The sequence below is a fragment of the Macrobrachium rosenbergii genome, chromosome 8 (assembly GCF_040412425.1).
Source record: "Macrobrachium rosenbergii isolate ZJJX-2024 chromosome 8, ASM4041242v1, whole genome shotgun sequence".
Taxonomy (NCBI): Eukaryota; Metazoa; Arthropoda; class Malacostraca; order Decapoda; family Palaemonidae; genus Macrobrachium; species Macrobrachium rosenbergii.
Genome location: NC_089748.1, coordinates 56,919,748 through 56,935,868, shown reverse-complemented (window position 1 = coordinate 56,935,868; position 16,121 = coordinate 56,919,748). Strand labels below are relative to the sequence as shown.

Sequence of the window (16,121 nt, the reverse complement as noted above, 5' to 3'; positions counted from 1 at the left end):
AAAGCTGTGACTTTTTCTGAATAAATACCCATTAGCTAACATCTAGTTTGAATGAGTCCCTTTTAATATAATATATATATATATATATATATATATATATATATATATATATATATATATATACAGTATACATATATACATATGTATATATATATACTGTATATGCATATATATGTATATACAGTATATACTTGTATATATGCATATATATGTATATATACATATATATACATATTTTTATAGATACATACAGTATATATATGTCCATGTATACATATATGCATATATATGTATATACTCGTATATACATATATATGCATATACAATATATATATGTCCATGTATACATATATGCATATATATGTATATACTAGTATATACATATATATGCATATACAGTATATATATGCATATATATGTATAAATACATATATATGTAGATATATAAATATATATCCCCATATATATATATATATATATATATATATATATATACAGTATATACTTAATATATATATATGCATATATATGTATATACAAATATATACATACATTTTATATATATATATATATTATATATATCAAAAGATCGACATATAACCCATTTACACTCGCTTTCTTTAAACGGTGTCACCATTTGTCCAAGTCTTCTGCAGGGTTTTCCTTGAATCCATTTCAAAACATTTTTTGTCTCCAAGCAAGGATACGCTATAGATTTACCTCTGATTTTTTTGGAGCTAAATTAAAGGAAACAAGTGAAAATTTCATTCAAATTAATTCAATTAACGTATCTTTCTCATTTTTCTTTTTTATAATTGATTTTTCTCTCGCGTATTTCATGGACTGCATATATACGCTGAAATATCAGACCAACGTTGCCATCTTTGCAAAAGGAGTACGTAAGAGTCTTCGGAGATCTTCAATTCGCGGCTTCAAATACCAGAATGACAAGGCAATGTGCGTTTCAGGAGTGTCTCCATGCAAGATTTTCTGTCAGTCTGTAGCCTGGAGTCTCAGACGAAGGAATGTAAGGGAATTTCGTCTTCAGAATCCAGTAATTCCGACTGCAATATCCGGGAATTCCGTCTTCAAAATCTACGAAGCTCAGTGTCATAAGGTTAGACAGCTCTTCCAGCAGTGTGCCACCGTTGAAGAGCTCTCGAAGAGAAACGGCGGATCCACGTAGCTCAAAGCTCGTGAGGACGACTGAAGACTCAACATTAACCAAAGATACCATGATTAAGGAAATGGCATTTTAATGTGAAAGGAAGGAGTCACTGAGGAGACGAAGAACGCAGAAGAAAGAAAAAGCGGCTGCAGAGAAAGCTGAAACAGCTCGCTCAACCTTGTCCGGAGTTTGCGATGGAAATGCCGCAGACAAACAAAGGCCCCGAAGGGATCCACCCAATGTCTTCCGACCTACTACATTCAAAGGCTTCGGAGCCAAGCGTCGAGATCCTAGGAGTATACGTCAGAATCAAGAACTAGGGCAAAAGAGCCCTCCCTCCATCGGGTGCAGTTCAAAACGGAGAGCAGACAAGTTGAATTGAAAGAGCTGGACGAAAAACAAAGGAAGTCGAAAACATGATGGAAGGGTGCGAGAAGAGGATGGAATGTCCAAGTGAAGCGATCTCGAAGAGAAGCGGATGGTCAAGGTACCTCAAAGGACAAAATCAGATACCCCGAACTGAAGGTAAGTCAAAACAGTGAAAAAGTGACAAAGTGAAATAGTGAATTGGTGAAACAGTGAATTAGTGAAATAGTGAATTAGTGAAATAGTGAATTAGTAAAGCATTGAATTAGTGAAATAGTGAATTAGTGAAAATCCAGACGAAAACCTCCAAGAACATAGTGACAGAAAATGTGGGAATAACATAAAGATGGAATCCCCCATACAATAGTCAATGGCGAAAAGGCTTCAGGAAAATACGTAAGGCAATAAAAATAAAGATTTGAAATTGAAGTAGTTTTATTTTACCTTAGAAACTCTGTAGGCAGAAAATAAAGGTTTGAAATTGTAGAAGTTTTATTACCCTACCAAAGTGTATGAAGAAAATAAAGGTTTGAAATTGAAGTAGTTTTATTACCTTAGAAAAACTGTAAGTAAAAAATAAAGGTTTGAAATTGAAGTAGTTTTATTACCTTCGAAAACCTGTAAGCAGAAAATAAAGGTTTTAAATTGAAGTAGTTTTATTACCTTAAAAAAACTGTAAGCAGGAAATAAAGATTTCAAATTGAAGTAGTTTTATTACCCTGGAAAAACTGTAAGCAGACAATAAAGGTTTGGAATTGTAGAAGTTTTATTACCCTAGCAAAAGTGTAGGAAGAAATTAAAGGTTTGAAATTGAAGTAGTTTTATTACCCTAGCAAAAGTGTAAGAAGAAAATAAAGGTTTGAAATTGAAGTAGTTTTATTACCTTAGCAAAAGTGTAAGAAGAAAATAAAGGTTTGAAATTGAAGTAGTTTTATTACCTTAGCAAAAGTGAAAGAAGAAAATAAAGGTTTGAAATTGAAGTAGTTTTATTACCTAAGAAAAATTGTAAGAAAATAAAGGTCTGAAACTGTAGAAGTTTTATTACCCTAGCAAAAGTGTAAGAAGAAAATAAAGGTTTGAAATTGAAGTAGTTTTATTGCCTTAGAAAACTTGTAAGCAGAAAATAAAGGTTGGAAACTGCAGAAGTTTTATTACCCTAGCAAAAGTGTAAGAAGAAAATAAAGGTTTGAAATTGAAGTAGTTTTATTGCCTTAGAAAAATTATAAGCAGAAAATAAAGGTTGGAAACTGCAGAAGTTTTATTACCCTAGCAAAAGTGTAAGAAGAAAATAAAGGTTTGAAATTGAAGTAGTTTTATTGCCTTAGAAAAATTATAAGCAGAAAATAAAGGTTGGAAACTGCAAGTTTTATTACCCTAGCAAAAGTGTAAGAAGAAAATAAAGGTTTGAAATTGAAGTAGTTTTATTACCTTAGAAAAACTGTAAGAAGAAAATAAAGGTTTGAAACTGAAGTAGTTTTATTAACTTACAAAAACTGTAAGCAGAAAATAAAGGTTGGAAAATGTAGAAGTTTTATTACCCTAGCAAAAGTGTATGAAGAAAATAAAGGCTTGAAATTGAAGTAGTTTTATTACCTTAGAAAAACTGTAAGAAGAAAATAAAGGTTTGAAACTGTAGAAGTTTTATTACCATAGCAAAAGTGTAAGAAGAAAATAAAGGTTTGAAATTGAAGTAGTTTTATTACCTTAGAAAAACGGTAAGCAGAAAATAAAGGTTTGAAATTGAAGTAGTTTTATTACCTTAGAAAAATTGTAAGCAGAAAATAAAGGCTGGAAACTGTAGAAGTTTTATTACCATAGCAAAATTGTAAGCAGAAAATAAAGATTTGAAATTGAAGTAGTTTTATTACCTTAGCAAAATTGTAAGCAGAAATTAAACATTTCAAATTGAAGTAGTTTTATTACCTTGGAAAAACTGTAAGCAGAAAATAAAGGTTTGGAATTGCAGAAGTTTTATTACCCTAGCAAAAGAGTAAGAAGTAAATAAAGGTTTGGAAATTAAGTAGTTTTATTACCTTAGAAAAACTGCAAGCAGAAAATAAATGTTTGAAATTGTAGAAGTTTTATTACCCTAGCAAAAGTGTAAGAAGAAAATAAAGGTTTGAAATTGAAGTACTTTTATTACCTACGAAAAACTGTAAGCAGAGAATAAAGGTTTGAAACTGTAGAAGTTTTATTACCTTAGAAAAACTGTAAGAAGAAAATAAAGGTTGGTAATTGAAGTAGTTTTATTACCTTAGAAAAAATGTAAGCAAAAAATAAAGGTTGTAAACTGCAGAAGTTTTATTACCCTAGTAAAAGAGTAAGAAGAAAATAAAGGTTTGAAACTGAAGTAGTTTTATTACCTTAGAAAAACTGTAAGAAGAAAATAAAGGTTTGAAACTGAAGTAGTTTTATTACCTTAGCAAAAGTGTAAGATGAAAATAAAGGTTTGTAATTGAAGTAGTTTTATTACCTAAGAAAAATTGTACGAAAATAAAGGTTTGAAATTGAAGTAGTTTTATTACCTCAGATAAATTGTAAGCAGAAAATAAAGGTTGGAAACTGTAGAAGTTTTATTACCCTAGCAAAATTGTAAGCAGAAAATAAAGGTTTGAAAATGAAGTAGTTTTATTACCTTAGAAAAATTGTAAGCAGAAAATAAACATTTCCAATTGAAGTAGTTTTATTACTTGGAAAAACTGTAAGCAGAGAATAAAGGTTTGGAATTGAAAAAGTTTTATTGCCTTAGAAAAACTGTAAGCAGAAAATAAAGGCTGGAAATTGCAGAAGTTTTATTACCCTAGCAAAAGTGTAAGAAGATAATAAAGGTTTGAAATTGAAGTAGTTTTATTACCTTAGAAAAACTGTAAGCCGTAGAATAAAGGTTTGAAACTGTAGAAGTTTTATTACCTTAGAAAAACTGTAAGCATAAAATAAAGGTTTGAAATTGAAGTAGTTTTATTACCTTAGAAAAATTGTAAGCAGAAAATAAAGGTTTGAAATTGTAGAAGTTTTATTACCTAGCAAAAGTGAAAGAAGAAAATAAAGGTTTGAAACTGAAGTAGTTTTATTACCTTAGAAAAACGGTAAGCAGAATTAGAAAAACTGTAAGCAGAAAATAAAGGTTTGAAATTGAAGTGGTTTTATTACCTTAGAAAAACTGTAAGCAGAAAATAAATGTTTAAAATTGTAGAAGTTTTATTACCCTAGCAAAAGTGTAAGAAGAAAATAAAGGTTTGAAACTGAAGTAGTTATATTACCTTAGAAAACGGTAAGCAGAAAATAAAGGTTTGAAATTGAAGTAGTTTTATTACCTAAGAAAAATTGTAAGCAGAAAATAAATGTTTGAAATTGTAGAAGTTTTATTACCCTAGCAAAAGTGAAAGAAGAAAATAAAAAATAGATGCTTGAAACTGAAGTAGTTTTATTACCTTAGAAAAACTGTAAGCAGAAAATAAAGGTTGGAAACTGTAGAAGTTTCATTACCCTAGCAAAAGTGTAAGCAGAAAATAAAGGTTTGAAATTGAAGTAGTTTTATTACCTCAGAAAAATGTAAGCAGAAGATAAAGGTTGGAAACTGTAGAGATTTTATTACCCTAGAAAAAGTGTAAGAAGAAAATAAAGGTTTGAAATCGAAGTAGTTTTATTTCCTTAGAAAAACTGTAAGCAGAAGATAAAGGTTGGAAACTGTAGAAGTTTTATTACCCTAGAAAAAGTGTAAGAAGAAAATAAAGGTTTGAAAATGAAGTAGCTTTATTACCATTGAAAAACTGTAAGCAGAGAATAAAGGTTTGAAATTGTAGAAGCTTTATTACCCTAGCAAAAGTGTAAGAAGAAAATAAAGGTTTGAAATTGAAGTAGTTTTATTACCTTATAAAAATTGTAAGCAAAAAATAAAGGTTTGAAATTGAAGTAGTTTTATTACCATAGAAAAACTGTAAGCAGAAAATAAAGGTTTGAAATTGAAGTAGTTTTATTACTTGGAAAAACTGTAAGCAGAGAATAAAGGCCTGAAATTGTAGAGGTTTTATTACCCTAGCAAAAGTGTACAAAAAAAATAAAGGTTTGAAATTGAAGCAAAAAAGTTTCAAAAAATAAATATTTTAAACTGTTGTAGTTTTATTACCCAGAAAAAATTGTAAGTAGGAAATAAAGATTTGAAAATGAAGTAGTTTTATTACCTTAGAAAAACTGTAAGCAGAAAATAAAGAATTGAAATTGAAGTAGTTCTTATTACCTTAGAAAAATTGTAAGCAGAAAATAAAGATTTGAAATTGAAATAGTTTTATTACCCTAGAGAAATTGTAAGCAGAAAATAAAGGTTTCAAATTATAAGTTTTATTACCTTAGAAAAATTGTAAGAAGAAAATAAAGATTTGAAATTCAATTATTTATATTACCCTAGAGAAATTGCAAGCAGAAAATAAAGGTTTAAAATTGAAGTAGATTTATTACCTTAGAAAAACTGTAAACAGAAAATACAGATTTGAAATTGAAGTAGTTTTATTACCCTACAAAATTGTCAACAGAAAATAAAGGTTTGAAATTTAACCTTAGAAAAATTGTGAGTAGAAAATAAAGGTTTGAAATTGAAGTAGTTTTATTACCTTAGAAAAATTGTAGGCAAAAAATAAAGGTTTGAAATTGAAGTAGGTTTATCACCTTCGAAAAATTGTAAGCCAAAAATAAAGGTTTGCAATTGAAGTAGTTTTATTACCAGAAAATAAAAGTTTGAAATAGAAGTAGTTTTATTACCTTAGAAAAAGTGTAAGCAGAAAATAAAGGTTTGAAATAGAAATAGTTTTAATATCATAGAAAAACTGTAAGCAGAAAATGAAAGTTTGAAATGGTAGTGTTTTATTACCTTAAAAAATTGTAAGCCGAAAATAAAGCTTTGCAATTGAAGGTATTTAATTACCTTAGACAAAATCTAAGCAGAAAATAAAGGTTTAAGATGGCAGTAGTTATATTACCTTAAAAAAAATTTAAGCAGAAAATAAAGGTTTGAAATGGCACTACTTCTATTACCTTACAAAAAACTGTAAGCTAAAAATAAAGGTTTGAAATGGAAGTGGTTTTATTATCTTAAAAATAATGTAATCAGAAATAAAGGTTTAAAATGGCAGTAGTTTTATTACTGTAGAAAAATTGCAAGTAGAAAATAAAGGTTTGAAATTGTTGCTGTTTCATTACCGTAGAAATATTGTAAGAAAAAATTAAAGATTATTGTTACTTTATTACCCTAGAAAAAATGTAAGAAAAACAATAACTATGAAAATCTTCTTGCTTGTGTGTGCATATATGTATATATGTATGTATATATATATATATATATATATATATATATATATATATATATATATATATATATAGATATATATATATATATGTATGTATGTATATATGTATGTATACACGTCATGTACGAGAGGGAGGGACATAAAGGTATCGATTGAAAGCGTAAGGGACACTCCAATAAAACTAAATGAAAAGAAAAATTAGAAAACAATTCTGCGATCGAGACACAACCCTCTCTTTTTTTTTTCCTTCTTTTTGGTCTAACTATAATAAACTGAATTTGGGAAAATCTTGTTCTGAGAGAGAGAGAGAGAGAGAGAGAGAGAGAGAGAGAGAGAGAGAGAGAGAGAGAGAGAGAGAAAAAAAAAAGATAAAAGGAAAATCTCCCAGCAGAGATAAAAGAGAGATTACCGGATTAGCGAACTGAGGAAAAGAGGCAGAAGGCAAAAATAAAATTCAATACTGACAGGTAAAAACAGAGGAAGGCGAGAGGAACAAAGGAAAGAAATGAGCCTGATTTCAAAAGTACGTGAAAGAAACTACAAGAAAAGTAAATACTTGAATATTTCTATATTTGTTGCGCACAAACGTCAATTCTATGTTCATAAAATATTCAATTTTATCGCTAAAATACCTGAATCAATTTGATTTTATTCAAATCTAGTAACTATCATTTTTTCATGGGTTTTTAAATCAAGAAAATCACTACAATAATGATGGCTACATCAGAATTTAGTCTTTTTAACTTTATTTAACTTTAATGAAACCTGTTTAGGAGTGGGGTCTCCATCCTAAACAATAATAATAATAATAATAATAATATTAATAATAATAATAATAATAATAATAATAATAATAATAATAATAATAATAATAATAATAATAACAAACACTCAGATTATTACGAAAGTAATACGTGTTTTCTACCAGCCCACGACCAACTCCTCTCTATGAACTTTGCAACAGACTGATGAAATGCAGAAGACACCAAAATAGCTTTTGTAAGAGTGAACAACTGTGATTTGCTCCCGACAAGAAGTGTTTACGAAACCTGAATGTCTCCGATGACAGCTACTTGTAATATGAAGGCCAAAGTCACAGAGCCCTTTCATATAATGAAAAGGCCTCATTATATGAAGTCAGTGCCTATATATTGTAGTTCAAAACTTATGGATAAGGTTATGGTTATCTGCAAGTTTGATTGATAATCGTCAGTCAGGTAAGACTTGCAATGATCAAGCAACCTAGAAACACACAGGTGGAGACAGACAGACGGGAGGAAGAACTCTTTCATGCACATCTATGCTTATTGTACAGGGTTTGATAGAAGTCCCTTCAACCGCGTTGGGAAAGTTGCTGTGACAAGGAAAGTGTGACAGGCACGCTGACATACAGAGGCAGCAGGACTGTCTTCCTTCATACACATCTATGTACAAGAATAACGGTTTCCCTTCATAAAAGTGCATGATGGTCAACCTCTAAACTTGGTTTGACTCAAATCCCTTCAGCCATGTAGAAGTTACGTTGGAAAGTAACTGTGGCAGACAAGTGGACGATCCCTCTTTATGCACAGTTACGCATGTTGGTCTATCTTTCTACCAAGTCTGGCCAGGAACCCTTAACCGTGTAGGAGTTACAATGACAAGGTAAGCTGACGGACAGACAGGCAGACAAATGAACGGACAGCTAGACAGATGGCCTGACAAACAGACATACGGGCAAAGAGAGGGAAACCAGTCCCTCGACTCCGTCGCTAAGGAACTGATAATAACTAAGCAAGGTGAGAAATTGAAATATCAGTGAAATTCCGTATATCACTGCTTTAACTACCCTGAGGCACTTTTACCTTTTAAGTCTTTAAGATTCTGAAAAAAAGCTTCCGATCAGTTGCTTACACTTTTTTTTTCAGCTCTGTGCGGATACGAACATTACACAGGAAGTCTCAAGTTCTAAATTCTAAAAGAAGTTTGGAAGGTAGCTATGGATATATCTTAAGGAAAAACTTGGACTGATTACGCTATGGTTCAGTGCCTTGAATCGCTTCCTTGAGGCAAAGGATTCAGTTCTATGACTTAACATTATTGGACAAAAATGCTTTGTTTGCTTACGGATAACATTTTGACTGCTATGGAATAACAAAGATTTCCTTAGTAAGGTAACTTTTATCGGCGCAGATTCATACTTGAAAAAGTTACTGCTAGGACGAAAAAGTTCAAGTTTGGCAATTAGATGACAGTTTTATACTAGCATATATTCTCGTATAATTTTGCATTTGCCACGAAGCTCTGTACAAAGTAGCCTATGCTGGTGGCAAAAATTGTTGCCATGCACGTTCATTAGAGGGGCGAAACACGAGCATGAATATGCTGGAGTACTACTTAAGCATCTGTGTGGATATTGCCAATTATCATTTTCATCATTTTATCTCGTGTATCTAGCATGGGTATCTATTGAAATGCCCCTACTTTGTATATCCCATGTATATGGCTAAGAGCTGAGATAAAGAATATTATTATTATCATCACATTATTATAATTATTAAATCACTTTTATCATCAGTTTTGGCTGCTGGTCGAAGTTTGGCATTACAATTCTAAAAGACGCCAGAGCACGTGCTCGAGGTAGGCATCGTTCAAATTAGGAGAGATTAACCTTCTAATTCAAATATTTTAAAGAAAACTGACAAGCTTAGTGTCGTTTTACTGATCGAGATATGAGGCAACTGTAAAGGCACATACCAAGCAAAATTTTATCGCATTCAGACCAATTATTTAATATAAAATAAGGAGTGAATCCATCTTGAGGTTCCGTTCTAGGTATTTAGGTCATACAGCACAATAAACTACCAATTGTGCATACAAATAAAAACAAGAGTTAATAAATGAAAATACACTGACACAAAGGAATATGAGTTTATAGTTTACAGATAATAGATACGGACAAGATAAACATTTCACCGAGAAAACTTACCGTTAACGAACTGTTGATTACACTGACTAGCTGAAACTGCACTGTTGTTGTTGGAATCGCCGGGAATATGGCCGGAGGAATCCCCATTCCAGTGCCGGCTGAGATTCCCACAGCTATGGGACACGAAGTCGCTGGGAGTCGCCGCCGCATTATTCGAAGGAGACGCAGGACTCTGATGACTTGGAGAAGGCGTAGACGGAGAGTGGTTGGGCGTGGGAGGTATGACCGTCGGGGGTGGGGGTACAGGTAAGGGCGTGGGCGTTGACAGGGTCCTTTCTTGCGAGGGCGGCCTGTTGCTGTGTAAGGGTGACGATTGAAGGTGAGATATCTTGCCATCGTAAAGGCTGTGGGGGCGCTGGGTAGGAACCGAGGGCGCTAGGGGAATATGTGGGCGTGGAGCTGGTGTTAGGGGTGGGAATGTGAGCAGCTCGGGCGTGCAAACAGGGCGTGCAGACTGTGTGCAGGCACGGGAGAAGGCGTGGTTCGACCCAACGACGTCCGCAAGCACCGCATTCGCTCATCCTGAAACAGATAAAATTCTAATGAGCTGAATGAAAGACCAGTGCAGCGCCATGAACATAATAATAATAATAATAATAATAATAATAATAATAATAATAATAATAATAAAATTGAGAATGGGTGATCGAGAAAACTGACAAATATTTTCATGGTGAGTGTGAAGGCGCGCATACACATACATATACACACGCACACGCGCGCGCACACCCATAAATACACACGCACGATATATATATATATATATATATGTATATATATATGTATATATATATATATATATATATATATATATATATATATATATAATTGTCTTTCTTCAACTTCCTTCCCTTGCCTCTTTGCAATCTCATCGCCATGTCGAAGCTCTATGTGTAATTCACCGTACCGAACCATTGTGGACGGGAACGAGACTTTTACTTTTCCTGCTTACAACGAGAAGTGAAATATCTGACAATACATGTCGCTCACTTTCACGGCTGTAAGTTCAGTATTCTTTATATCTTCTTTCTTTGCAATATTAATTACTTCTGATATAATTGTTTGCTCTCTCTATATTCTAACGTGTCATTTCTGAGACGTTCACCTTGAAACCTCCTCCCAGGCTTATGCTTCTTCCATGCAAAGCTAATTATCATACTGCGAGATTTTCTCTGCCTTGTCCTTTGAGGGACCGTTGCTTTGGTTACGTAAACTCTGAGGTTTCAACACAAAGAGGCCACTTGAGCAAGATATATCATCAGTTTTACTTCATTTTTCTACTGATAATGTCATAAAAGTCTGTCTTTTTTTATCATCATTTAAGAATTTATTTAGTTACTTTCTGGTATCCACGATCCTGAACAGGCCATGAAATGCTAGCGGATATTTATAAAAGCTTCAGAATCTGGAACTTCCTTCCTTTCTTTGTCTGAACTTCAGGATTTATGTTATCTCAATAACGTTTTGAATGGCAATACGTAATCGATTCCTGTCTAGTAATATATAACGAGGAAAATAAATAAAAAAGTCCGAGGCTAATACTAAATCAATAAAGTACATGCAATTAAAGTTATATACAAACAACGACTATTTGAGTTTCCACTACCTGCAGAATTTTACGATGAAGCGCCTGACCTTCCTCTCAGGAAGAGATCAAAAGAAGACCCATAAAGGTCGAGAACCCACGTCGAAACGATATTAAAATGAGTTTTAAGACTGGAGCACTCATCCCTAGCGTCGACTGACCCAGTTTTATCCCAGATAGAGTATGAACTTTGCGAGCAGCGCTTTTTATCCTTTGGTGAGGATACTTTGAAAGATATTTTTTCCTTTGGCTTCTATTGTAGTTGAGAACTTATCAGCAAAACGTGGAATGGATCAACTCGAGAGTTTCTGTCAATCAGATATGAGAATCATTACATCAAAAGCGAACAGCGTGGGAGAAACTACACATGGTGAGATTGAGAGCTGGTGAGCTGGGGATATGAATTTCTCTCAAAACTGAAATGAGAGTTTTCCCATGAAGTGATTTTAAATAATTTCCTTGGAAAGATTTCATTATAAATTGAAAAACTATATTAATATATGAGTAACTACTTTCAGGAGAGGGCTTTTGTATTTTAGGATGTATTGCAGTAAAGAGAATTGGGATTGGGCTTTCTAACATCCATTTATCATAATATTATGAGTGAAAGGCGAATATCATTGACAGCTATAAGCTGCATGTGGCAACTCAAAAAGTTACAAATACGCAAAGTACACTAAGATTTTTATCACCACAGGGTTAGATACCATTTTTTTTTCTCCTTATACTCTCCTTGTTTATTATAAAACTGCTCTCTCTCTCTCTCTCTCTCTCTGGATTTGGTAGTTCACAAGAAGCAACTGGGAGAATTAGAGATCATTAGGTCCCGGATAAGCCATAAAGACACGAAGCATTAAGCCCTCCTTTAGCGAAAAATAATTGTAACTTAAGAACTGTAATTAAGGTATCTGAAGAACGGTTTTATAGGCTGGTGAAAGTATATATATATATATATATATATATATATATATATATATATATATATATAATTGCTCACTTGGTATAATAAATATAGAAATGGAATCATCTCTACTCCTGTTAGGGGATGAGGAAGCAGCCTTACGTTTCGCATCATGTTCAGGGAAAAAATCTCGCAACAATCAGGTGGTTGAAATTTAATGGAATTCTGTGAGCTTAAAAGAACAAAGGTCTTACGTGGTAAAAAAAAAAAATGTAGGAACTGTGTCTGCTCAACTCTTTTCTCTTATTCTACAACTCATGTGTTTTCTATTTCTTTTCCAGCTAATATTTCTGTTCCATTAAACTGGGAACTGTCTTTGTTTTTGTTTTTATCAGCCAGAGTAAATCTTACTTTCTGTAAACACCATCTTGATTTTTGTAAACACCCTTCTCCGTTGTCTATGAAATCAAAGCCACGAATGACCGCCGTTAAACCAACAGGAAGCTCTTCAGTAGATAAACAATACCAGCACTGGGATAGAAATAGATAGAATGAAGAGATAGCACAGCTCCAGAAATTACAAGAGAAAAGTAGAGTATAGAGTATAACACAGGAAAAGAAAAAGTGTGGCATCGCTAATTCTCGCTGTTGTAACGACTTGAGGCGATTATCATACAATAAATAAACGAGCACTGGGATAGAAAGATAGAATGAGATAGCTTAATTTCAGAAATTTTGAGGAAAAGTATAACACAACTGAAGAAAAAGTGTGACACAGGCACTTCATGCTGATATAACTTCATGCTGTTATAACGACTTGAGGCGATTGTCATAAAGTAATAAACGAGCACTGCGGTAGATATAGATAAAATGAGATTGCAGTTTCAGAAATCAGGGTGATAGTATAACATAGCTGAAGGGAAAATGTTGCATAGACACTTCATGCTGATGTAACGACTTGGGATGATTATCCTTAAACGTAATATACGAGTACCTATCGGGTACTCATTACCAGTACACTACGTGACTGCTCCCGAGCCAATGACCTGACAGCTATAGACTCCCCTGAATAGACACATAAACACCGAAAGCATCGCGCCTGATCCCCAACATCAATATCAGCATCGACTGAAGCACCAAAGGCGATCTTAGTCATATCGATCTGTAATATCTTCATCAATATGATACACAACAGTAGCCGTAACTGCGATCACATTAATATGAGAATCAGGGTTCCCGTTGACGAGAGTTTCATCAAATTAACTGCGTCGACATTGATGACCATAGCGCTCGCCAAACCTGGTGACAACTGCTGTAAAAGCAGATATTAATGTTATGGGAACTTCAAAGCAATGATATCCGTAATTTTATTACCATTGAGTTCTGGATTACATCAGATATTAATGTGATGGTAACTTGAAAGCAACAATGTCCGTAATTCTAACACCCTTGATTTCTTTTACTGACATCACTACTTTATTTTAGACTGAATTGACCCAAGGTCAAGATGCCAATATAAATTCGTCATTTATTAAAAAATAAAGCAAATGCATAGCCGCTTTGTGTATCATAGATGTGCACACACGTGTGTGTACAAGAACAAAGACACTTCTGTTTTAGCCTTGACCTGATTAGCCGCACATTCAACATTCGCCCCTCGCCAGGTTGCAAGGTCAGAGTTCGTTTACAACTAAAAAGCTCATAGAGCACCTGCCAACCGTGAAACGGCAAGGGAACATACAAAGGGTGTGAGAAAGATACGTTTAAAGAGAGAAGTGGGAAAAATATGGCTGGAAATTCCATGAAGAGGTGACAAAATGACACGAGATACGGGGGAAATTCGTGAACACACTGCGCTACCAGATGACAGAATGCATAATCTCATTATACTAGAATGCCCGTGAATAAACTTGAATAAAACGGCAGTTCTAAGGAAGTTTCACACAGATATTTTTTTATTAATGAAATTTTTTGACGGGACAACATAGAATAGGGTGTATAAGATGCACTAAGGTGAGATAACTTGAGATATTTACCGAAATAATGTGAGAAATTTACCGTCTTTCGTTTCTGTTTTTATGCTCATCCCTTGTGGGCTGATATTAAACATGGCGTCCCACGCTCTTTTTACGCAAAAACATAAACAAAAGACGGTAAATCTCTCACTTTATTTCTATAAATTTCTCAATTTATCCCACCTGTAATATATCATATATTCTTTTCTCTATTGTCCAGTCGAAACAAACAAAAGACGGCAAATTTCTCACTTTACTTCGGTAAATTTATCAAGTTATCACACCTGCAATATACACTCTTTTCTATATTGTTCAGTCGAAAAATTTCATTAATAAACATTTCCGCGAGGAGACCTTCCTTAGAATTACCAATGAAACGTGCTGGTAGAGAAAATCGACAAAAAATGCGCAGAGGGCAAGGTCACCATTATCTGATCATGCAGATGCAGTCCTAATGAGGTCTTTCATCGTTTCGAAACGTCCTTAAGAGACACTGCCGCCAACCCGTTTGCGGAGCGAAGGAAACAAAATTCACATTTACGGAATTTCTCGAAGCGAATGGCGGGATTTAGTCTGGGGAGAGTTTTACACATTTCCAAAGGAAATGAACGAGCCAGTGCAACATCAAAGACGACTTTGAGAGTTGTTAAATCAATACCTCACTCGCTGTCAGCTGATCATCAAAGACGAGATTAATCGAGGATGAAATGACACCCAGAGATCGACAAATTAAAAAGGAAAAATGAACAAGTAAATAGAGGAAATGACTTCCACAAATAGGGGATTAAAAAGGAGAGGAGATGAGGGTTGGTAAACATACAAAACTGACGTACATTTTCCTTAATTATTCAAGGAAAATATTGTCAAGTCATCATATCAGAAAAATTGCCAATTGACGGGGAAATAATTTCCGTAGAACAATAACTGTGATAGAGAAATGAAAGACTCAACAAAAGGCTTCAAATATATCTTAATTACTTATACAATATAAATGCAAATGACTGCGTACCTTAAAAGAGCAAGATAATTACTATACTGTACAGAGAAAACAGGCAAATCTAAAAACACAGAAAAACTATAAATCACTAATAATTAGGAAAAAAATATATACCAACAAATGGTACATACGAACCAAGCAAACTTTCAGCGGCAAGGATGTGAATAAACAAAAAACGTAAAAAAAATTTTTCCCACCCTGTGAAATAAATCTTAATAAGCCAGATTAAAATCTAAAGAGCTGCTACCAAAAGTCAAAATAAGCTTCTCAACTCAAGTTTAACTCTCCTACGTATGTTTAGCTTAGCTGATTGAGGTATCCGATCTTTAATTTGTGAGGACTGGGTTATTTTAGGTGCTACTTTTAGTTCCATTACGTTAGGCGGTTGAACATTGAGGCCGTTTTCCCCAGTCTTATATATAGCTTGACCGCAATCGTTCAAGTACAGTCATGAGTTTCCAATGACTCTCATTTTTTGATAAGTGGCAGGTCTCTATATATGACCAATATTCATTATTTTTTCTGTCTGAAGGATAAAGCATTATGCATTTTGATGGTATATATATATATATATATATATATATATATATATATATATATATATATATATATATATATATAATATATATGTGTATGTATGTATATGTATTATATATAAATAAATAAACATATTATATATATATATATATATATATATATATTCTGTATATATACAGTGTTTAAAAAATCCAGAGAAAAACTTCAAATGTCTGCAGTGCTTTCCCAGTCTTCAGGACGGATAAACAAAATCGCAGTATTGCAGCGGTTTTGTTTATCCATCC

General features: G+C 33.1%; 2 protein-coding genes across 2 annotated transcripts in view; both read right to left on the bottom strand.

Moving 5' to 3' along the window:
• LOC136840896 (E3 ubiquitin-protein ligase TRIM45-like) overlaps positions 1-10,318 on the bottom strand; it is a 59,802-nt gene extending 49,484 nt beyond the window's left edge. Inside the window, exon 1 of the mRNA XM_067107856.1 lies at positions 9,803-10,318. The gene's annotated coding sequence lies outside the window, so the exon portion shown is untranslated. The remainder of the gene's footprint in view (positions 1-9,802) is intronic.
• LOC136840897 (uncharacterized) overlaps positions 10,185-16,121 on the bottom strand; it is a 128,369-nt gene continuing 122,432 nt past the window's right edge. Inside the window, exon 2 of the mRNA XM_067107857.1 lies at positions 10,185-10,324. Coding sequence (XP_066963958.1) covers positions 10,208-10,324 — 117 coding nt within the window. The 3' untranslated portion in view covers positions 10,185-10,207. The remainder of the gene's footprint in view (positions 10,325-16,121) is intronic.